The 23,520-nt window shown below is 38.4% G+C and overlaps 1 protein-coding gene across 1 annotated transcript in view; it reads right to left on the bottom strand.

Annotated features, from left to right (window-relative positions):
- Nucleotides 1–38: 38 nt before the first annotated feature.
- Nucleotides 39–23,520, bottom strand: part of TFAP2D (transcription factor AP-2 delta) — a 55,250-nt gene continuing 31,768 nt past the window's right edge. Inside the window, exons 7-8 of the mRNA XM_024766297.1 lie at nt 18,852–18,965; nt 39–426 (exon numbers count right to left, since the gene is read on the bottom strand). Coding sequence (XP_024622065.1) covers nt 207–426; nt 18,852–18,965 — 334 coding nt within the window. The 3' untranslated portion in view covers nt 39–206. The remainder of the gene's footprint in view (nt 427–18,851; nt 18,966–23,520) is intronic.

The following is a 23,520-nucleotide window of genomic DNA, read 5'->3' as shown; positions in this document are numbered from 1 at the left end:
TTTTCCTTTTTTTTGTGTTTTTTTTTTTTTTTTTTTTTTGGTTTTGTCCTTTTTTGTTTCAGTTTTCATTTCCGTTTTTGTTTTTTATGGAGGGTTGGGGGAGGGCAGAGATTTGGTCCACGGAAGATTAATCACCCTCAATGATATATATATTAGAAAAAATATCAGCAGCAAGACTCTCTGGAAATAGATTCTGTTTGATGTAGCTAGTCTGTCTTTTCTGTTTTGCCCTCTTTCACAGCAGCCTCTGAAGTTTTCCGCAGGGGGGCTTTCTCCGAGGTGCCATGTCCTTGGCCAGAATCCGCCGCTCCGCCATTTTTGTGAGTAGTGTGTTTTTCCAAGTAGTTTAGCATTTCACTGAGGACTGTTTGGAAAGTGCTTAGGGCTGCGCATATTGCTGGGGTCCCAAAGCCATGAGTGATCAAACTGGAAATGAGAAGCGGTAGGAAAAAGAGATGAGCAATTTGCAGTATGATATGGGGCAACAGATCCCCCCATTTAATCCAGAACAGTCCATTAAACAGGCATTTATTGTGATCCGAAACGGCGCCAAGCATTGTGGAAGGTAGACGCAAGTCAATGTATTGCTCTGAACAATAAGAAATTCAGGGACTATCTGGAAGAAAACGTCACTGATAGACTTGATAGGCACTAATTATTAGCAGCTCTGAGTGTTCAACGCACGACTTGACTCTGAGTCTCGATCTCATTAAGAAAGCCAGAAAATACAACTTTCTATAGTGTGGGAATCATCTCGTTTTCTTAAGAACGGGACATATGCTTATATAAGCATATATCACACGAGAAGAGATCAAAATTGGCCGAGTGTGCCTGGTGTTTAGCTGCTCCTCTAACTTCATTCTTCTCTTCTTCAAGGTTATGGAGTTCTATCTGGGCACAAGGCCATCCCGCTGGAGACAACATTCCCAAGCTTTCCTTGCCGCTAAGTTTAGACACAGAGCTAATCCTTCCACTATAGACCACAGAGGAAGTGATGTTTGCAATTCCCACCTGCTTAAAAGGAGAGGGTGTGCCTTCTATTTCCTCTCAAAATAGCTATGGAGCAGTGCAGCTGAGGACAAAACAAGATGGCAGGAACCTACTCACCTCCGGTCTCCTAAATGAGAGAAAAATAAAATTCTATCTAATGGAAGCCACTCTTTTGGGGGGTTTCCGCAGCTGACTAATTCATTAATAATCATAACTAGTGAGCCAGCATAGGGAGGGCTGGAGCAACTTCAGCATCGGTAGCCCTTCCAACCACAACAAATATCATCTCTAGCCGAACAAACACGTAAGTGTAGATTCATTCTTTCTGTGAACAAAACCCACCCAGATGGTTCATTTGCGTCCATTGTTTCTGCAGTGACACTGCCAGGTTCTCCCCATAACTCATATCTTGTAAAATATAGAAAAACATGACTGACATATATCATGCATATATTATATCTATCTATAAATAGCATGGCATATATATTGTATATTCAATATATGAAGCCATTAATTGCTAACAAGCCCAAGGTTGTTACAGTTATTGTGATATTAGCAGTTTTTAAAATTAATTAATTAATTTTTATTTATTTATTTTGGCTGCATTGAGTCTTTGTTGCTGTGTGCGGGCTTTCTCTAGCTGTGGCAAGCGGGGGCTACTCTTTGTTGCGGTGCATGGGCTTCTCATTGTGGTGGCTTCTCTTGTTGTGGATCACGGGCTCTAGGCAAGCAGGCTTCAGTAGTTGTGGCACTTGGGTTCTAGGGGGAGTGGGCTCAGTAGTTGTGGCGCACAGGCTTAGTTCCTCCGCGGCATGTGGGATCTTCCCGGACCAGGGATCAAACCCGTGTCCCCTGCATTGGCAGGCAGATTCTTGACCACTGCGCCACCAGGGAAGTCCCATTAGCAGTTTTAAAATCAAATAGTACCATCCTTCACAATCTGTTAACTAGCTAGTTATCCTTCTGAGGGTATGTAATTTTTTTTTTTTTTTTGCGGTACGCAGGCCTCTCACTGTTGTGGCCTATCCCGTTGCGGAGCACAGGCTCCGGACGCGCAGGCTCAGCGGCCATGGCTCACGGGCCCAGCCGCTCCGCGGCATGTGGGATCTTCCCAGACCGGGGCACAAACCTGCGTCCCCTGCATCGGCAGGCGGACTCTCAACCACTGTGCCACCAGGGAAGCCCAGGGTATGTAATCTTTAGGGGCAAAAATTACAAGATCTTAAAATATTGCAGATGAGGGATTTAGGATCTCAGGCAGCCTATTGATATGCCTCAGTGGTGATAATAATAAGATTAGCACATGGAGTTGTTGCTCTGTTAATACACACATAAGACTCAAGACGATGCCAGACTTTTAGGAAGTGCTCCAATAAATGGTAGCTATTGTTGGCTGTGGAACGTTCACGCTGAGAGTAAATTTTTCCGCATGTCCTTTATATTTTATAGGTTGCCACCATCTTTCATCCAGACATTTTACAAAGCCTGCCCTATGCCTAAGTCATAATTAGCGTATGTTAAAAAGAAAAAAAGATTTCAGTCTCCAATTATTTAGAAAACAAGACTGGTCAATGTTTTGCCAACTATGTATACCAAAGTTTGTAATATAAGGCATCATCATAATTCAAGCAGATGCATACGTTGCATTGCTGAGCAGGAAAACTGACTTCAGCTCTATATCTCCAATGATATAAGTAGAGGGGAATCCAAATGTTTTAGGACTTAATCGGGGAGGAAGGACTAAATGGAATTAACTGAAGTGCTAGAAGAACTAATCATGGCGGCACCTGCAAGAAAGAACCAAATGAAGCCATCTATTAGTGTCTAGATGCTTGGCCCTGGGCAAAAACTGCCTCTTTTCTTTTGTTTCACTCCTGTTCAGGGCTCCTCGTACCATTAGATAATTTGTTTTTCCTCTCTATTGCCGTGTTCTCTCAGTTGTGACTCCCCTTTTCATCTAGGCTGAATATACAGAATTTAGTTCCAGTTGGGTAAACATTAAGGTTAATAGCCAATATTTGAGTCCTGACCACATGCCAGGCCCTGCTCTAACTGCTTTATTCTGTACCTCCTCACATAATCCTGTCAACAACTGTAAGAAGTAAGTATTATTATTTCCACTTTACAGGTGAAGAAACTGATATCCAGAAATGTTGAATAATCTGCCTGAGAAATTCCGTACTGCCTCTGTGCTTATCTATGTTCCTCTCAGGCTGTGGGTGCGTTTTACACCTTCTCTGTGAGAAATCGCATTCTGTTGACAGTTTTAGCTCAGCTTCTCTAACTTAACTTTGTTCTATGGGCAGACTTGTAGACCTGGAAGATCATTCCTCCTCACTTTCCTGTCTAAGACCAGGGTTCTAAAAGGCCAGATACAAAGTAGGTGGGTCTGTATAAATGTTTTACTTTTCCATGTTGAGAAGAGTGGTTGCCATAATGAAAAATTCTCAGGCTGGCATCCCTTCTTGACTGATGGCCTTCCTTCCTTCTAAAATATGTACCTGGTCTTTAGTAAACTGCACTGTCACCTTTGCCCTGGATTGAGACCTCCTTGTGCAGAGTTCTTCACACTGCCTTCAACCTTGGGCACTGCGTGATTTGTGGGAAGTTATGTAGCCTTGTAAGACAACAACAGTCTGATGAAAACATCTGCAAGTTTCTTTCCAGCACTAAGCTTCAATTCACTGGTATAATGCTTATGGCACACTTCTTAAAACCAAGGACATGACAGAAGGATATAGATGTTGAAAAACCACTTATCTCAACAGATAAGTCTCAAACTGTGAAACAGTCAACATAAGAAAAGTAAGGACTTGGGCTTCCCTGGTGGCGCAGTGGTTGAGAGTCCGCCTACCGATGCAGGGGACACGGGTTCGTGCCCCGGTCCGGGAAGATCCCACATGCTGCGGAGCGGCTGGGACCGTGAGCCACGGCAGCTGAGCCTGCGCGTCTGGAGCCTGTGCTCCGCAACGGGAGAGGCCACAGCAGTGAGAGGCCCGCGTACCGCAAAAAAAAAAAAAAAAAGTAAGGACTCGAAGTGTTATCATTCAGCATAAAAAACATTATGTAAATGTTGTTAATATCCTTGATTTCACATTACCTGCACATCAAAATTATGCATGGAACACTACACAGGATGATGCTAAAAGCAAGGTATAGCCTCTGTTCTAGCAGTTTTCAGTAAGGTTTATGAATCTAAATAATTAATCTAATATTATACGAGAACAACACAGAGCAAAATGTGAAATCACAGAATGATTAAGAGAATTTCTGGGAATGTCATGTTTGTCTTTTAGCCCCAGCCATTCCTGAAAAATAGGTATATATCTCATTCACAGTGACATACGAAAAGGAGAAAAGGGATAATGTAGAGTCTACAGAAAAATAAGAGAAAAACAGAAAGAAGAGGCTGATTTTCAGTCCTAGACAGAAAATAAACTAAGGTCATCTATCTGTAAGGTAACACACTATAGTCAAATCTCTAAAATCTTTGATAAGGTCATTTTTTTGCCCTTAGAAAATATTATTTTTTAGCCACAGATTTAATCTTTATGTTATAGTTGGCATTTGCATCTATTTTCATCAGATTAATATCAGAGAGCATTTCACAAGTAAATATTACCTGGGCTAAACAGCAGCCATGATGGTTTGAAGTAGGTTGTCAAAATATAGAAGTCCTTCTAAATTTAAATTCATCTAAAAGTTTGTCCTCAAGTAGACAAATTAGAGAGACAATCAGCATTGTTCTAGATGTATCATCTTCGGGTTCGTGCCCCGGTCCGGGAAGATCCCACATGCCGTGGAGCGGCTGGACCCGTGAGCCATGGCCGCTGAGCCTGCGCGTCCGGAGCCTGTGCTCCGCAACGGGAGAGGCCACAACAGTGAGAGGGCCGCGTACCACAAAAAAAAAAAAAAAAAAAAAAAATAGATGTATCATCTTCATGCCACGTTTAAAACAGTTTGCTGAACAGTGGCAGACAATACAAATGTTGTATCAGATTTCTTAGTGTATTTGCATTTTCCAGCTCTCCTTCCTTCACCCTTTATAATCATATGTTCTATTATTTTATTTTTGAAAGGCTTATCTCTTCTCTATCCTCAAACCTACGATGGTCATTCCTGCTTGTGTACCTTTGTTTGTCCTCCCTCTTTTTTTTTTCAGCCAATATAAAAACCACTCAACCTTCAAAGTACCTTGGATGATATTGGAAAAAAAGGAGTTAGTTTCCTGTTCCCTCGATTAAGATATTGAAAAAGATGAGCTCCTGCCAAAGGATAGAAACTTGCCAAAGTGATGAGAAAACTTAAATAGAATTCTGAGGAGAAAGGAATAACATTCCCCACCAAAAACGTAAAACTAGAGCCCAGAGAAGACAATGGGAAGAAGATAAGTGAGGGTAAGATCTCATCATCAAAGTGGGAGCTATATGCAGCCATATCACTTAGAGCATAAGTGATCATCGAAGTATCCTAGATTTTAACATAAGTGGCAGATAAGATGTTATATGTATCCCCGACAATCTGTGGCTTGAGTTCTTACCATAAACTGGTAATCAAAACTTAAGAGTCTCGGACTTCCCTGGTGGCACAGTGGTTAAGAATCCGCCTGCCAATGCAGGGGACACGGGTTTGATCCCTGGTCTGGGAAGATCCCACATGCCACGGAGCAACTAAGCCCGTGCACCACAACTACTGAGCCCGCGCGCCCTAGAACCCAAGTGCCACAACTACTGAGCCCGCGTGCTACAGCTACTGAAGCCCGTGTGTCTGGAGCCCATGATCCACAACAAGAGAAGCCACCGCAGTGAGAAGCTGGCACACCGCATCAAAGAGCAGCCCCCCCTCGCCACAACTAGAGAAAAGCCCACGCACAGCAACGAAGACCCAACACAGGCAAAAATAAAATATAAATAAATGAAATTCAATTTTAAAAGAAAGTTAGAGTCTAATCTTAACAAAAGAAAAATACGAAGGGTTGTTACAAAATAAAACCAAACCACCAGGCAACAGCAACAACTAAAACAAACAGGACTGAGGTAGAGCACTCCTACTGTCAACATACACTCTACCTGACGTCGTCTGCTGCCAGCATCTGGGCATTTATCACTTCCAGGAGGCAGCAGCCTTGAGGAAGAAGAGGTGGGACTCCCGTGTACGGAATAATTGACTTAGCAAAGACTAAAGTTTCCTCGGTTTCATTCAGGAGACTCTGTTGCCCAGGCCTGTAGGATTTAGTTTGAAGTTCTGTTCCAAGAATGAGGAAGAGGAACAATGCAGAGAGAGGCCTGGGGGAGAGAGTGCTACCTTAGCAAGTGAAAGATTCAATGGTAATTAAGAAACTTCGCTTTCTTTTCAAAGAGTTTAATCTTTAAAACTGGCAATGGTATTAATGGAACTGCAACTTTTTTTTTCAAGTATAGGAAACTCCTATTTCAGGATAAGGAAAACAGAGGCATGTGTTTCTGAGACACTTGAGTGGTTAGGGAACCTTTGAAAAATCATGGAAAATGGGGAGGAAGTAGTGAAATGGAACAGAGTAACGTGCCTTAATAATTAAAGCAGGAGAAAAGAGGCAGATTTTAGAAATTCTAGGTTATTAAACTCCATTTAATTAGTCCTTAACGAATTTCTTAAAATGGGATATATTAAAAAATCAGGTATACCGACTTTATATTTACATACGATAATATTAGCCCTTTTAGGTATATAGTTCGTTGAATTTTGACAAACCCATACAGTTGTGTAATGACCACCATTACCCAAAACATTTTCTCGTGATCCCTTTCGGTCAATGTACTTTCCCCACCCCCAGATCTTGGGAATCAGTGTTCTAATTTCTATCTCTATAGTTTTTACTTTTTCCCCCGAATGTCGTATAAATTGAATCATGAAGTCTATAGACTTTTATGACTGTCTGTTTTCACTCTGCCTAATAATTTTGAGATTCATCCATGTTTTGGTGTTTATCAATAGATTATTTCTTTTTATTGCTGGTAGGTATTCCATTGAATGGGATTATTGCAATTTGTTCATGTAATGGGTTATTACTAATGTAAGGGCTAATATTTAAGAAATAGAAGTGATCGCTGAAATGCTGCATGGCTTCAGTAATAATTGAGTTAACAAGGGCTAAAGGGTCCTCAGTTTCCAGTGGAGTGCTGCAAGACCTTCCCATTAATCCCACTCTCCTCCACATCTTAATTGACAATGTGATTGACAGCGTCATGGATTTGTAACTTAATGGCTGGTATTAAAACAGAGAGAAAAATTCCTGCACTGGTTAGCAGAACCGAAGTGCTGAAATACCTTCATCTGGTAAAAAGCTTAGTTGGTGGGCTAAATCAATGATGTGAAATTTAGGAAAGATTAAGGAAAACATATCTGTTTGCGGTATATTGAGAGAGGGAGAGAGTTGACTCAAGCAATTCTTAGGGAAAAGGCACACCAAATCAGTAAGTCTAAACCATAAAGGGAGGATCAAAATGTGAGCTTCAGATCATAGCTAGTCAGGCTTAGAACTCCATTTACCTTGAACTATTCTCTCTCTGTCTAAGCAGATTCCAGCTCATTGATTTAATTTTCCTATTTCACCCTGAGGAGCAGGGTTCTGACAGACACCTGCTGAGAAAATCCAGACTGCTGAAGTTTACGCACCTGATGTTCTAGAAAATGTAACTTATATTTAACAGTCATCTTCTTAATTTTATTCGTGGTTTTAAAAACTCCTATTTTGCTAGACTTCCTAATTAACATTCTTTAGAGCATCTTTCTTCCACATAAACCATCTCTTCAAATTGGCTGTTTGCTGGATCCAGAGGTGAAGCTCTACTTTTGACTTTCCCCCTAAGTGTTAAAGTGTGTTCACATCTCAGCAGCTGGAGAGATACCACAGGGTAGAACCACCCTTTCTAGGGAGACGGTGTTTGAGTGTGCGTGCACATGTACATGTTGTTGACTTAACACTGTTTTTATTAACCTGAATACATCCTATAGATATAGATTTTAAATTTTTAAAGGAAAATATACTGCAACAGTTCAAAATGTATTCTCTATCAGTGGGATTAAAACTGAAGAAATTGAGACAGAAATGAAAGAGGAAATAGAGGATGGTAGAAAAGAGATTGCTATTTGAAAAAGAATAAATTATAATCCTTTTTCCCTGTGTAATTTTGCGAATAAGGTGTTATTAACAACCCATCTTTAACTCCAACAGTATTTATACTTACAAACTATTTGACATTAATGATGAGGAATTATAATTATAATAGAAATTTCACAAACTCCCTGTGATCTCTGGCTAAATGAATTTCTTTTGCTTGTGGACAAGGCCTTACATATTTATCTTTAGACTCTCCAAAGCTTCAGTGCTTACTTGGAATACAGGTTAATATAGGATTCTGAATGAACATATACCAGAGGAACAAGAGCTGCTTAACTTTCCTTAATCTAAGTAAATATGGTTTACATTTCACCACCTTTCTTGTCCGCTAGAGACATGGTACAAAGCTGTTTCCATATTGCTCTAATTGTCCTTCGGAAATGTTTTATCATTACTTTAATTGATTTGTCTAAACGAATTCAAATTAAACCACTCAGGCAATTTTCTAAAACATAGCCTAAAGCAAATTCCTATGGAATCTTCCCCTGAATTCTTCCTATCTTGGCAAGAGTTGGGCCTGGCACATGAAAAGATGCTCAACATTGCTAATTATTAGAGCAATTCAAATCAAAACAACGAGACATCACCCCACACCTGTCAGAATGGCTATCATCAAAAAGTCTGCAAATAACAAATGCTGGTGATGATGTGGAGAAAAGGAAACCCTTATACACTATTGATGGGAATGTAAATTGGTGGAAAACCATACGGAGGTTTCTCAAAAAACTAAAAATAGAGCTATCAGTATGATCCAGCAATTCCACTCCTGGGTATATATCCAGAAAAAATAAAACGAGAGCACTAGTGCAAAAAGATACATGTACCCCAATGTTCAGAGCATCATTATTTATAATTGCCAACATATGCAAGCAACCCAACTGTCCATCAACAGATAAATGGACCAAGAAGATGTGGTATGTATTAGCCACACACACAAAATTAAAACCTCCCATTTGCAGCAATGTGGATGAACCTAGAGAATATCATGCTTAGTGAAATAAGTCAGACAGAGAAAGACAAATACTGTATGAAATCACTTATACGTGGAATCTAAAAAAATAATACAAATGAATGACTATAGCAAAACAGAAACAGACTCACAGATACAGAAAACAAACTAGTGGTTACCAGAGGGTACAGGGAAGGGGGGAGGGGCAAGTTAGGGTTATAGGATTAAGAGATAAAACTACTTTGTATAAAATAGATAAGCAACAAGGATATACTGTAGAGCACAGGGAATTACAGTCATTATCTTATAATAACATTTAATAAAGTATAATCTGTAAAAATACTGAATCACTGTGCTGTACACGTGAAACTAATATAATATTGTAAGTCAACTGTACTTGAATTTAAAAAAAAGAGTTGGGCCTAGGCTCAAACACATCCTTTCCACCTACTAAGGGAACACTGATTTAACAGGATTAAAAGGAAAATAAAAGTCTCATTCCTATTTGCCACTGAGGACTGCCTCACTCAGTTGTGTCTGACAACTAAGGACGGATTCTTCTAGCTTTCTTTTGGGATACAAAAAGCTGGAAGTAGTAGATACTATTATACTACAGGCTAGAAGACTGAAAATCAAGAGAAAATACTCTACCATCGTCATTTAGATAATTAAAGCAAAAGCTGATTTTTTTTTTGTCAAATTTCAACTTTCTATCTGGAAAAGTTTTTGGTGTGTGTAAAGGTTGAAATAGTTTGGGCTACTGTTCCTATTATTTTGTTATGTTGCATCATTCCAGTGGGTGTTTGGTCTCATGTACCTTTGATTTTCCGAATAGCATAGAGATGCCACTGTTATCAACCTCAGTTCTGCTTTCCGGCCTCTGGGAGGCATGCAGGCAGCAAGATTTAAAGGGAAGACAAGCCTCCTTTTCCTTCTCTCCTGGATTATTCAGAGACTGCAGGTTTAGATCCAACTGTAGCCTGAGGCTCAGTCTGTACTCCTCACTACTCTTTTAGGTGGCAGAGGGAAAAACGCCTTCTTCCACTCGTGAGAACAGCCATGAGGGCAGGAGGCTGGGAGACAGACCCTGGAGAACACCAGCAAAGGATTGTGGGGCCTCTCTGTAAAACCTTAGTTCTTTTCAGAACCATGAGGGGAAGATGCTTCATCTCTCTGAAGTGGCACAACTCCTGAATATAGGTCATGGGAAGAGACCTCAGCCCGAGGAAAGCAGCTGGGTCTTAAGCACCCAGAACTTGATGGCATCTATCCTTTCTAGCCAAACTGGTTGAGGAAGCAGAGAAAAAGGAAACTGACTGATTGTGCTTATTTTCTACATAAATTATATTATCCCCTAGCCCCCAGGGCTTTTAAAATGGAGTTTAACTGAGGTGCATAATTAAGGTATATGGTTCTCTGGCAGTGAGTAGCAACCCACTTGTTAGCAAGGCCTTAACAGCACCCACAAATGTTCTATGGTTTCTTTAGCTGGTGGTTCTCAACCTTAGATACACGCAAGAATCACCCAGGGAGTTTATTTTTTAAAATGCCAACGTGCGAGTCCCACCTCAGAGATCCTGATTTAATTGGTTTGGGATGGGTCCAAAACATCAGTATTTTAGAAACAGTACCGAATAGTTTAAACGTAGCTAGGGAGTTAGGCGTGTTCCCTTAGAGCCAAGAAATGACACCTAAATACCGGGTTGGCTAACCTCCCTGGGTAAAAGAGGAAGATGAACTTTTCCAGCATTTCCCCCAAGAACTTCTGCAGAGCCTTAGTTCCATGGAATGTTAATAGGTATTCTGAGAAAAAAACAGTTTCTGTGATCAAGTTTTGGAGACAGGAAGCTAAGCATTCCTTCCATTCAAAAACAGTTTTGGGAGCTTATAATTGCATTGGCGTACCTCTAGAGGAGTATGGTAGTCAGGGTTTCTTGAGCCAAAAAAAACACTTGACCATGACACACTTTCAAGGAGCAGCTCATGGGACTATGAAACTCACTTTGGAGAAGTGCATTTATGACTGTCCTGAACCTCTGTCAGGTTGGGAGATGTGATTGCCTATCCACCACTCTAAGGTCACATTTCTCCTGTTTTTCTCAGCCACTTACTCTGAGGTCCCAAAGGGATTGAGTCTTTGTGATTCCATTTTACTTCACTCCATCGCATTAGCAAAGGAAGCTAAGGGTATAATCATTGCACACACATTAGGAGAGACCAAAGTCAATCACATCCAAGTCAATTTTTTGAAGGTAAAGACATTTTTTTTTTATATCTCCACCCTATTTTTTACATATGGAAATAGAGCTTTGGGGGATAAATTAACCATGTCCTTATATTTCTCCCTATCAGACAATCCATATTTTCTTTGTAGAATAGGGGAAGGAAAATGCTAAGCTGAGGACTCGTGCTCTCTTAGATGAATTTAGTCAACTGTTGACTTCTGGGGAATTTTTTTTATTGAAGTAACCTTGGTTTATAACATTATGTAAGTTTCATGTGCACATTATATTTCTACTTCTGTATATACAACAGTGTGCTCACCACCAAATATATGGTTTCCATCAGCTGTTGACTTTTTTAAATGAACAAGTTGCTACAACAGAGAGAGGAAGCGAGATCACATGGAAACACAGCATAAATGATTGATTGAGCAGTAAATGGAGAATGGAATAAAGAAGCTTAGAAGGAGCCTTCAAGATCATCCAGGTTAACTGTTGTCAATTTACAGATGAACCTGCAGAGGCCAGACTGGTAAATGTCTGCTCTAAATCCACACTTCCAGCCGGAAACCGAGAGGAGACTGAGCTAGACGCCCTGACATCCATTCTGAGTATTGCCCGTGATTTCGTGCTGTCTCTCCCCCAACCCACAGACCAACAAAGATAGAAATTATTTAAATACAAATTTACCAAATTATTCACATGTAATTGTTAGGGGACAATGTTTGCAAATTTTTATTAGAAACAGTTGCTTCTGGTTTCTCTTGTTTGAATTACCAGTCTCCTATGTGCTGAACCTAAAAATCCATTAAAATGTCATCAAATGACCTGCAATAGATGTTTTTATGTTCATAACTCCTGCAGCATTTGGTTTGGGGCCACGCACTTTGTGAAGGACAATAAATACTGGCAACTGATTTACACTTTAATTTCCTGCTTAACGTTAAGTAAAGGTAAGTAATGTAATGTAGATTCGTGCACGAAGGGCATCATGGTTCCACTTATCTGCTAAGGAAGTGAAAACTGTTGCCTGTTTTATTTTATAGTCTACATTTTTTTCTATTGAAAGTTTTCCTTCAAGGGAAAGAGGATTTTTTCTCTTATGCAAATACAGGCTGTCCTTTTTTATTTAAGTAGTGAATAAGACCACTTACAGATATGTTTTTCTTCGCAGTTGAGAATGTAAGTGCACTTTTGGAGTCTAGGTTAAAGTTTTAAAGTTTAATTTCAGCCTTACATAAAGGAGCTTCAGTGTGGAAAACATAGGATTTTTTTCCCTTCACAATTCAGGCCTATTATTTCCAACATTCTTAAATAAAATGGTCTTCGAAGTCCCCTTGAACTGGCAGAACATCCTGAAGGAGTCAATAATTCTGTTTCTTAAATCTAAGCCTAGGCATGTAATTTATTTTATGATGTTTTCTTTTGGGATTAGAGATTTAATTGAAATTTCTTTATTTCTCTTCTGACACTAAAAATGCTTTCACAAGATTAATAAAATCCTCCACTCCTGGTTACCTTCCCCACCATTTTCCCATCCCAAGAAAATGAAAAAATAAAAACAAAAACTATACACATCTTAGGCTCCTTGGAGAAGACGTGCTCACATTTAAATAGAGATACACATCCTATCTTCAGTGTGTTGTCAAGCACATAGCACTCAGAAGATTCTAGTTGAGTTGACTGGAATGCATGTCATACGTAGAACACAAAGAGAAGGGGGATGAACGGCCTAAGAAGAGAAAATTCAGAGAGACATGAGCGCTGCCTCTAGAAACTGGGAGGGAAACAGGATTAAACTGACTCTACAGGGCCCCCAAGGAGTGGGAATGTTAGGGAGACAGATCTTGCCCCAACGGAGGGAAGGCATTGCTAATAAGAGTTGTCAGAGATAGAAGGGATGCCGAGGCACGAAAAGAGCAGCCTATCACTGGAAGTTATAGAGCCTGGGATGGGTGACAACTTGACAGGGATGTTGGAGGGAAGATTCAAATGTTGGAGGAGAGTGGGGAACGTAAGGGGCCTTCCAACACTGAGAATCAATGAGGAGAATGTAATCACCAGCAAACACAGACATCGGGGACAGCCTATGCATTTCTTACTTCCAAAGCGTTACGGGAGTTGTAGGAGGGTCTATTTCTAAGAAGATGTGATGTCAGTATACTATGTGACTCAAATAGAAGAATTTAAGCACATTGAACATTTCACTTCCCCAGCCCATGGTCCAATGAAAACACCAAGGCCCTGGGAATGAACCAGAGGAGAATATATCCAAGACAAAACAGAGTTAGTATCGTACTCTACATTTAGTAACATATAGGTATTGGGCACATACTATGTGCTAAGTACTGTGGATAGACAGAGGTAATCCTACAAGGACCTACTGTATAACACAGGGAACTATACTCAATATTTTGCAATAACCTATAAGGGAAAAGAATCTGAAAAAAAAAAGATACATATGTATGTAAAACTGAATCACTGTGCTGTACACCTGAAACTGACACGGTATTGTAAATCAACTATATTTCAATAAAAAAATATTTACAGTAAAAAAAAAAGGGGGAAATCCTTTCCCAATTATCCCAGGTAATTACCTGCACTCTACTTAACACTCTTATAGTCTCTCTATGTTATATTTTAAGGCTTTGTATGTAACTGTCTTCCACTTCAGAAGTACTTAAAGATGGGACAATCCTTTGGTCATCTTTGCACCACCTGCCCTTAGCACAGTAAAATACAAGAAACAGTAAAATATCATGCTCCCAAGGTGGGTGTTGAGAAAGAAAACAACCTCATTTTTCCAACAGGTTGTTTTCTCTGAACTGAGCATTAAAAATAGTCTAGCTTCCTCCCCTTATTTACGTTGTTCAACGTGCTTTTGCTTGACGTTAGATTCAAGGATATTATGAGAACATAAGACACAAAGAAGGGCAAAGTTATTAAGATGTCTTGAGTACTCAAAGAAGGGAATTCCTAACATTTCAGAAAATTAGGGCTCTGGTTTCATCTGAGCTGAGTCTGTTCTGTCCATGAAGCCCCACGCCACCTTGGTCTAATTACCATTACCATTCCGGGGAACTGTGTCTGTGGGGACTTCCGCAGATTTCAATCAATCGTCTTCCCCTTTCCAGTAGATGCTGTGGTGTCTGCTCTGTTCTCTAAAGCAATATACACTTTGGATGGTACTCAGTAAATTATAAATAATGGATAAACCTGCCTCCTGTCATTTTGATAGAAACGAGCAGCTTTCCAGGCTGAGTCAATCACGAGAAGGGTCACTACTCTCCCCACAGTTTCCCAGAGCACCCTGATATGTCAGTTACCACAGAAAACTGGAAGTAGTTATCTGGGCTTTACAAGGCCAGATCATTCCCTAGCTCTACCTAGACATATTCAATCTGCTGAAAGTAAGCCATCGTTCTCCAGGTACCAAATCAGCCACCCTGGAAGATGTAATTCAAGTGGTTTGCACTGGGAAGGAGATTCTGACGAAATAAAATAGTAGCACGAGTCGATGCTACTAATCAGAGTCGTCTCTATGCTTATCCAGTCACACTCTCTCCTTACTTCTTTCCCAGACAGCACTCAGCAAAAACAGTGGAAAATCAGACTCTGCTAATGGACTGTTTTCAACGTCAGATGTGATACGTTTCCTTTCTAACACATTTTTCTCTTGAGCTGATGCTTCTATCAAATTAAAGTTACCACCGTCAGTAGGAAATTATGAAAGAGACATCTTCCATGCTAACACATTGTTACCCAGATTATTAGCAGGATAATAGATGTAGAAGTTCTTTAATTCATTAGAGTATAAGACAGAACTTTACATAATTCTCAGTGTCACTTTAAAAATGAATTAGAGGGCTTCCCTGGTGGCGCAGTGGTTGAGAGTCTGCCTGCCGATGGAGGGGACATGGGTTCATGCCCCGGTCCGGGAAGATCCCATCCGCGGCTGGGCCCGTGAGCCACGGCCGCTGAGCCTGCGCGTCCGGAGCCTGTGCTCCGCAACGGGAGAGGCCACAACAGTGAGAGGCCCGCGTGCCGCAAAAAAAAAAAAAAAAAAAAAAAGAATTAGAAATGTTTGTCTTCACTTGACCTATTGAATCAGATCTTTAAAAGTGTACTTCAGGCCTCAAGATTTTTTTTTTTGGCAATGCCATGCAGCTTGCAGGATCTTAGTTCCCCAACCAGGGATCGAACCCATGCCCTCGGCAGTGAAATCACAGAATCCTAGCCACTGGACAGCCAGGGAATTCCCTTTTGTCTACTTTTTTTTTCTTTTTTTTTGGCCTCAAGACTTTTAAAAAGCTCTAAGGGAAATTGCACTATGAACCCAGGTTTAAGAGCTACAATTCTAAAGTGTGAGGTATTTTTCCAAGGTCAGGCAACAAGTTGATTTTACAGTCCTATTAAGATATTTTATTGAGGCTACTTTTAATAAATGCATAGTAAAAACCAAAAAAACCACACATTTAAATTTGGTTTACATCAGGAGACTTAAATTTGGATTTTAATTGGAAATGTCAACCATGTTTAAAACTTTTGTTTAAAAGAATATTGTTTAAGACATGCAAAAAAATAAAGTTGGACACATCTTACACCATATACAAAAATTAACTCAAAATGGATCAAAGATCTAAACATAAGACCTAAAACTCTTAGAAGAAAACACAGTTGGGGGAAAGCTTCATGACACTAGATATGGCAAGGATTTCCTGGATATAACACCAAAAACACAGGCAACAAAAATAAAAATAGGCAAATTGAACAACATCAAATACCTCTGTGCATCAAAGAACACAACAGAATAAAAAGTCAACCTACAGAGTGGGAGAAAATATTTACAAATTGTATATCTAATATGGGGTTAATATCCAGAATATATAAAGAACTCCTACAACTCAACAACAAAAAGCAAATAACCAGATTTATAAATGGGCAAAGGATGTGAATAAAGAGCTCTTCAAAGATGCCATAGAAATGGCCAAGAAGCATATTAAAAGATGCTTAACATCATAATCATTAAGGAAATGCAAATCAAAACTTCAATGAGATATCACCTCACACTCATTAGGATAGCTACTATCTGCCCCGCAAATAAAATCACAACAATAAATAACAAGAGGTAGAGGTATTGGAACCCTGTGCCCTGTTGGTAGGAATGTAAAATGGTGCAGGCACATTGGAAAACAATATGACATTTTCTCAAAAATTAAAAATAGAATGACCATAGACATAGTGATTCTACTTATGGACATATATCCAAAAAAATTGAAAGCAGGATCTTCAAAAGATATTTGCACACCCATGTTCAGAGCAGCACTATTCACAACAGCCAAGAGGTAGAAGCAACCCAAGTATCCACTAATGGATGACTGGATAAGCGAGATGTGGCATACATGTACAATAGAATATTAAATGGGAGTCGTAACTTTCTGATAGCAAACTACTCAACATATCAACAATAATACCAAAGTTTTATAGGTGATACCTTTATAAGTAGATATACCATGTAATGTTAAATGTGTTAAGATATGGCTGTACGTTTCAAATTGTTGTGACCGAGAATCTGCAGCCGTATATCTTCTCGAGAGTTTTATACCCAAAATGTAATCTCTTTTTTACGGAGAATGAGGAGGAACAATTTACCATATATTTAGCTTTTCTCTGGGAAACATCAGACTAGCTTCTCTGGGTAATTCTAGACTAGCTTGTTACTATATTTTGCATGGGGAGGAACCAAAGAGCATATAAAGCACGTGTAGGAAACATGCAGCTCAAGTTTAGAAATGAAAGTTTTCTCTAAAGAGTTCTGTGGCATTGAGTTGGCAGATGACTCAGGTATCAACAAATTAGCAGACCGTGCGTACGCTAAACAGACAAATAGCGTGCCTATTTATTTTACACTGTAGCTGATATCCAATTTACCCATTGATGCCGTAGTCTGTTTTGAGCCTGAAAAAGGACAGCTCACTGTCCAATAAAGGCTGTGACCTCTGTGATTGGAAATGACCTAGCAGACATGACAGAGAGCCCCAGTTCTCTGTATTCCAACAGTAAGTTCCTTCTTGGAGTAAATCTGTAACTCAACAAACTTCCTTAAATCCAGAATTGAACTTGTATAAAAATTATTAAGCTGTGAATTGAACTTCTGTAAAAACTATTCATCTCTTAAGTATGTATACAAATAAAAATGTGGAAAAAATTTGTACAGATATGATAGTAGAGCAGTTTGTACTTTTTAAACTTGGATCAGTGGTGCAGTAAACAGTATATCATTTATTGAATGCTTACTCTGTATTCATTTTCTCATTTTAGCTCACTACCACCATGTAATGGAGTGGTTCTTATTCCATTAAAAGCTAGGGAAAGAAAAGCTTGAGAAGAGTACATACATTACCCCAAATAACCCAGCTCAGATGTATTAAGGGTCTGGATTTGAAGACCGTTCTCTTGACTCCAAAGCCTTTTGCTCTTAACTTTTGAGCACTACGCTTTCTCCCAGTTTTAGTACACTCACCTTCACTAACCCAATTGAATGGTAGAAGAAAAGTCCTGGGAACTTATCCTACATTTGGTGCATTTTTAGAAGACAAATCCTTTAATCTTCAGAGAGGTGTCTATTACACCTTGAGGAGTATTGTGACATGATGAAAAATTAAGTATTTTATTTAAAAGTCTCTGATGTTGCAGATAAAATTCCAACTGACTTAAATATCCATTATTTTGTATAACAGAATATCTTCCTCAAAAGCATTATAATCATTGAGAGGTATTGAAAGCATTTTGAAATTTAATTATGTTGGTCTTTCCTTAGTATTGATTTTTTTAAACTAAATGATAATAATAAAAAGAGGATAAATAAAAATTTTTATTGATGAGAAATGTCATGTAGGCATTAGAATTCTAGAGTTTAACATTTGGAAGGCACCTGAAAAATTATCATGTTCATTTCCACATTGCAACCAGGGCATAAATTAACCAAGGAAAATAGTCTATTCTCTTCCAAAGAATTTCAGAAAATGAAATTTAAGATATACTTTCAATAATACATCCTGGGTTCTTTAAAATATGCTTGTGTGATCTAACTTAAGAACCATGCGCAGTTTCTAACTGCAGAGAAATCATTAGCATATACTCCTGGAAAATCAGTCTAGGGTGTCCCATTAGTTTCTATCACATCGTCTGCCCATTCAACGATTCACCTAATCAAGGTAAAGAACTGTTTAAAGGATTTCAGGATCCTGATCTAAAAGTGCTATTGTTTGAAATAATAGTGCTCACAGTCACAGGTTCTTTGAAATCACACAAAGATATAAATTTTCTGATCCAAAGTGCTTCATGCTTTAACTATTTTTACAATTTGATCTTAGGTGCTTGGAATTTCAAAAATTTCAGGCAGTCACCATATATATATATGTTTTATCTCTAAATGGAACTGTGATAGGACTACAAACATGTCTGGGTTAATAAAGATGGTTTTAACAATTTAAAAGAGAGTCTGAACAAATTGAAAAATGATTCTTACCTGAAATGTGTTAAGTGTCTCTGGATGTCAAGGTCTAGAATTGGAGTGGGTCTGGAGGATCCCAGCGGTGATCTATCTTGGCTCAAGAGGTCTTGAAATTCTTTACAAATTTGTCTAAAATAAAAGATTCAAAATTAAAGTTGAACTCTTGAGACGGGGCTTTAATTTCATCCCATGATATTTTTCCAAAGGCTTGTGTTCTCTTTTAAAAGAGGACTAGGTAAATACCATAAAGCAACCTCTGAAGTTCCATCTACAACATACACATGAGGTTACAATGAGCTACAATAGCAACTATGCTCTCAAGATGATCAGGAAACCTTTCAAGTGAGTAACAGTCCAGGAACATTGACAAAACCAATGTTCATTTTTAAGGTGAATATTCATAGATTAACCTCAGTATAAGGGAAAAATCTATACAACAGGATCACAATGAATAATTCCTTTAAAAAAAATTAAAATGTGATTCTGGGGGTGGGGTATCATGTCTGTAAACAAGTTTAAATCAAGCTATAGGCTTATTTCAGAGCCATGATTCAAGTAGACTTTGGGAAGTCCCTTTCCCCAATATTTCATTATAATTCAGACTCTTCTGGACTAAATTTGCGTTTTTAATATTTGAAGTAGACAATCACCCAAATTTAGTCTACTAGCCTCATTCTGTCTCAGAAAAATGATTACATTGTTCTCCACGTACGATAGTTTCTTGCAAAAAAGTATCAGCAAGGGCATTTTTCTGCTGCTTTTCTTAATTTAAATAATTATGATTTCTGATCATTGGTTTCATTGGTTTCATATTACCATGATTGTTCGATAACAGTAAAGCCCTTGTGATACATAGTCCAAAAGATATAATTCTGAAGAAGCAAACATATGAAGGAACCGTGCGTGTGTGTGTGTTTTTAAACAACAGAACACTAGAGTAATGCAGAAGCTGAAGAGTGAAGTAAAAGACTGCCGAGGAATTGCTCAAAAGGATCCATCAACTAAGTGAAACCACCCCATATTCAAGGCATAATATGACAGTGATTAGGTTCTTTGTCTGGATTTACAATAGGCAGTCACAAAACGTAATAATGTAGCCCTGACTATAATTACCTATGTAGCCAAAATCAAGTACAGAAGGGTCCAATTATTCCAAGTGAAAGTCACTGCATGGGCCCAGCCACTAAGTCCTCTCCAAAGCATTTGTGTCATTAAGCAAAAAACTACCACAAAGTGACAAAATGTCTTGAAGCCCAAATAACGTACCATTGAGTTAAAATCAGAGGAGGCTTGTTTATTATAAGGTACCCCATATTTACCGAATTCTTCTGGAGATCATTTGAGACCTTTTTTTTTTAACAAGCAATGAGTCTCAGTTTTAATGCCAGTGTTCAAATATCATCATTTCACAGAATTTGCCTTACTCATTTTGAACAGAGGTGAAAGTAAAAGAGGGATATACGGAAAGGAAAAGCCAAACAACAAACAAACAGATAAGTCTTTACCTGTTCTAAATCAAACAGGATCCTCCATACCACCTGTTAATGTTTGGTTGAGTCTCAGATGTAGCATCTAAACGCATGTTTTAACAGTGCATGTGTGTACTTCCACTGAAAATATTTTATCTGAACTTCTCACTTTTTCTGTTCTGAGTTAGACTCAGTTGGCTGACTTTCAGGTGTATTGCCTAGTTTTAATTAACGAGTAACAACTTAAATTAAATGTTGATATTATTTGTTGGCATCAAATGATGACATTTGGTGGGGCATCGTTATCTGTTGCGCTTCATGTTATTTCATAGAGTTAGATATATTGTTATCTTTGTTTTTAGAAAATGTCTTACTAAATTTTAAAATACAGACTCTTGCTATCACTTTTCAGACTAGCAATGTGAATTACCATGTGGTAGGTCATCAGTATGATGCATTATTACAAAGGAATATTGGAGTTGTTTAACGACTGGTCTCTTAATTTTCTATCAGATTAAAATGTATTAAAAATTTAGGGCTTCCCTGGTGGCGCAGTGGTTAAGAATCCGCCTGCCAAGGCAGGGGACACGGGTTCGAGCCCTGGTCCGGGAGGATCCCACATGCCGCGGAGCAACTGAGCCCGTGTGCCACAACGCGTTAGCCTGCGCTCTGGAGCCCACGCGCCACAACTGCTGAGGCCCGCGCGCCTAGAGCCTGTGCTCCGCAACAAAAGAGGCCACCGCAGTGAGAAGTCCTTGCGCCACAGCGAAGAGCGGCCCCCGCTGGCTGCAGCTAGAGAGGGCCCACAGGCAGCAACGAAGACCCAACGCAGCCAAAAATAAATAAATTAATAAATAAATCTATAAAAAAAAAAAATGTATTAAAAATTTAAATGGAGGTTAAAACATTGCTTTAGTTCGTGTGTTATGATATGGGAATTTCTTGGATAATTGAATAAACTAATTTAAAGTTGGCAAATCAACTTCTTTACTGTTTAAACAACAGAGCAAGTTACAATAAACTTAAAGTTGAGGAAGAAATGAGGAAAAGGCAAGTATGGAAAAATTTAACTTATGCTAAGCAATTCAACTACTCCACACATGAAGCTGTATCAGGAGAAGTTTCAGAATTTTCAACCTTGATATTTGATTCTTCTGCTTAACTCACTGACTTTGGACAGCCTCCAGACTTAAAAACAGATGACAATTTTGTAGATTTCCTTTAGGCAATTATCATCATCACATTATGACAGTTACAGAGTTATTATTTTTATGCTTAGTTTTATTCTTATTTAAATTTTTATTTATGAAGCTATAGTAAGAAATACTCTTATTTCTCCAAACAAAATGTCACATTATGAATTACATAACACAAGATGATCTTCGATGAATCATAAATTCTAACTTTATCACTTACGTCATTGTCCTTAAGGATATAATTTTTTAGCTGATGTCTGAATTTAAAGTTCTGTTTCTCCTTTTGACTATTAATGTTACGGTAAAAATTAAAACTCGCTAACTATTCCGCTTTAACCTAATGCAGATCAAGTGTTAATCATATTTAGTTCTAAATTCAATGAAGAGGTTTAAATGTGTTTTTCATAAATCAAATAAATGTTTTGTCCAGTACATTTTTAGATTTCAAAAACTGTCTAACTCAGTTTCTATTACTCCCCTTAAATAATTATCTAATTACACGAAAATGTTTGGTTAATCAACAAAGCACTGGGAATAAAGAGGAATTAGGAGGGTAACGGCACTTAATCAATGAGTCTTTCTTACAATTGTATACTTGGCAATATAACTAAATATAACAGAATCTGTTATTCATAGAGGTAAAAAAGAAATATGTAAGCCATTGTGCCCATGCGGATCAGCAATTGGATCTCTCATCTAAAGAATTTTGAATTTTGTATATATATATATATTTTTTGAATTTTGTATATATTTTTGATACAATTGTCACAGTCTTGTGAACAAAGAAAGGTGAACTGATTAGAATGTAATGAATATCCATGTAGATTACTTAATTTCAACACTGAGCATTTTAATCGAAAACAGCCAATGCTTTACCATTGGAAAATTTAGAAACTACTCAGAACACATGTTGGATCCATTAATATGTTGCTGAAAGGCATTTATTCCCACACCCCCCTTAATTTATCTACTTATATTGATGACTACTTGTATTGAGTATGTTTGCTATGACTGCATAGTCTCTGATTCTTCAATTCTTGTTTCACATGATCTAATAAGAAGATGGAATGGATATAAATAACCATAAAAACAAAACATTTAGTCTGTCTCCTAATTTCTAGATGTTTATAGCCTATTTACTCTTACTTAAAGTAAGGTAATTGGAATTAGTGAATTCAATTCTTGCTTGACATTTAATGGTCTGCAAATGTCCAGCTACGGGAAGAGGGATCAAAGAGAATTACATGTTCTTGAAATATTTCATGAAATTGAAGTTCAAAATATCACCTAAAATCATATACATTACTTAGATCCCATGTAAAAGGGAAATAGTACTCCCTAGTTGAATCCACTACTATAAAATAGATGTCTCCATACAACTTTGACAAATATGAAAGTACTTCTCCCAAGTTCTTCTAACATTTACTTCTGTGAAAACAAAATCTCAACATCAGTTTGAATGCACTGACTCCCAAACACTTAGACAGAGTGATGGGACTTCCCAAGAAAATGGGAGCTTGTGTTTGGAAATTTAATGGTGGCCTTGCTGTGGATGGTGGGAATGAACAGTTCTAGAACCTGGAGGAAGGAAGACAAGAAGGATTTCTCTAGATCAGGGGGTGAAAGTCTTAGAAAATGCATGATAAAACCACAACCGAGTAATTCTGAGGTAGGAAACATGAAGGTGTTTTCTCTTGGATAATTAGTATTTGGGGATAATAGTATCATTCAGAGGTATCACATGGGTATGCATGTTGGGAAATCTGTAAAATCCTACCAGCTAGAATGATATGCTTTGGGAACACCTAGGAGATACTACCTAACTTCTAGCACTGTCTATTTCTCCTGATCTGTAATAATTTGTTAGAGTCTCCTGAGATTACATTAAGGATACAAACAAACAAACTACATGTACTTTCAGTTCCTTCTGGTAAAACTGAAATATGGAGGATGAAGACCCCTCTGGGTCAAAAACTGTTTGGAAGAGGGAAAAAGTAGAAGCAAAGTAGAAGTGAAGAC

Source organism: Neophocaena asiaeorientalis, unplaced genomic scaffold (assembly GCF_003031525.2).
Source record: "Neophocaena asiaeorientalis asiaeorientalis breed wild unplaced genomic scaffold, Neophocaena_asiaeorientalis_V1.1 scaffold46, whole genome shotgun sequence".
Lineage (NCBI taxonomy): Eukaryota > Metazoa > Chordata > Mammalia > Artiodactyla > Phocoenidae > Neophocaena > Neophocaena asiaeorientalis.
The sequence above is the reverse complement of the archived record's forward strand: the minus strand, read 5'-3'. Positions and strand labels throughout refer to the sequence as shown.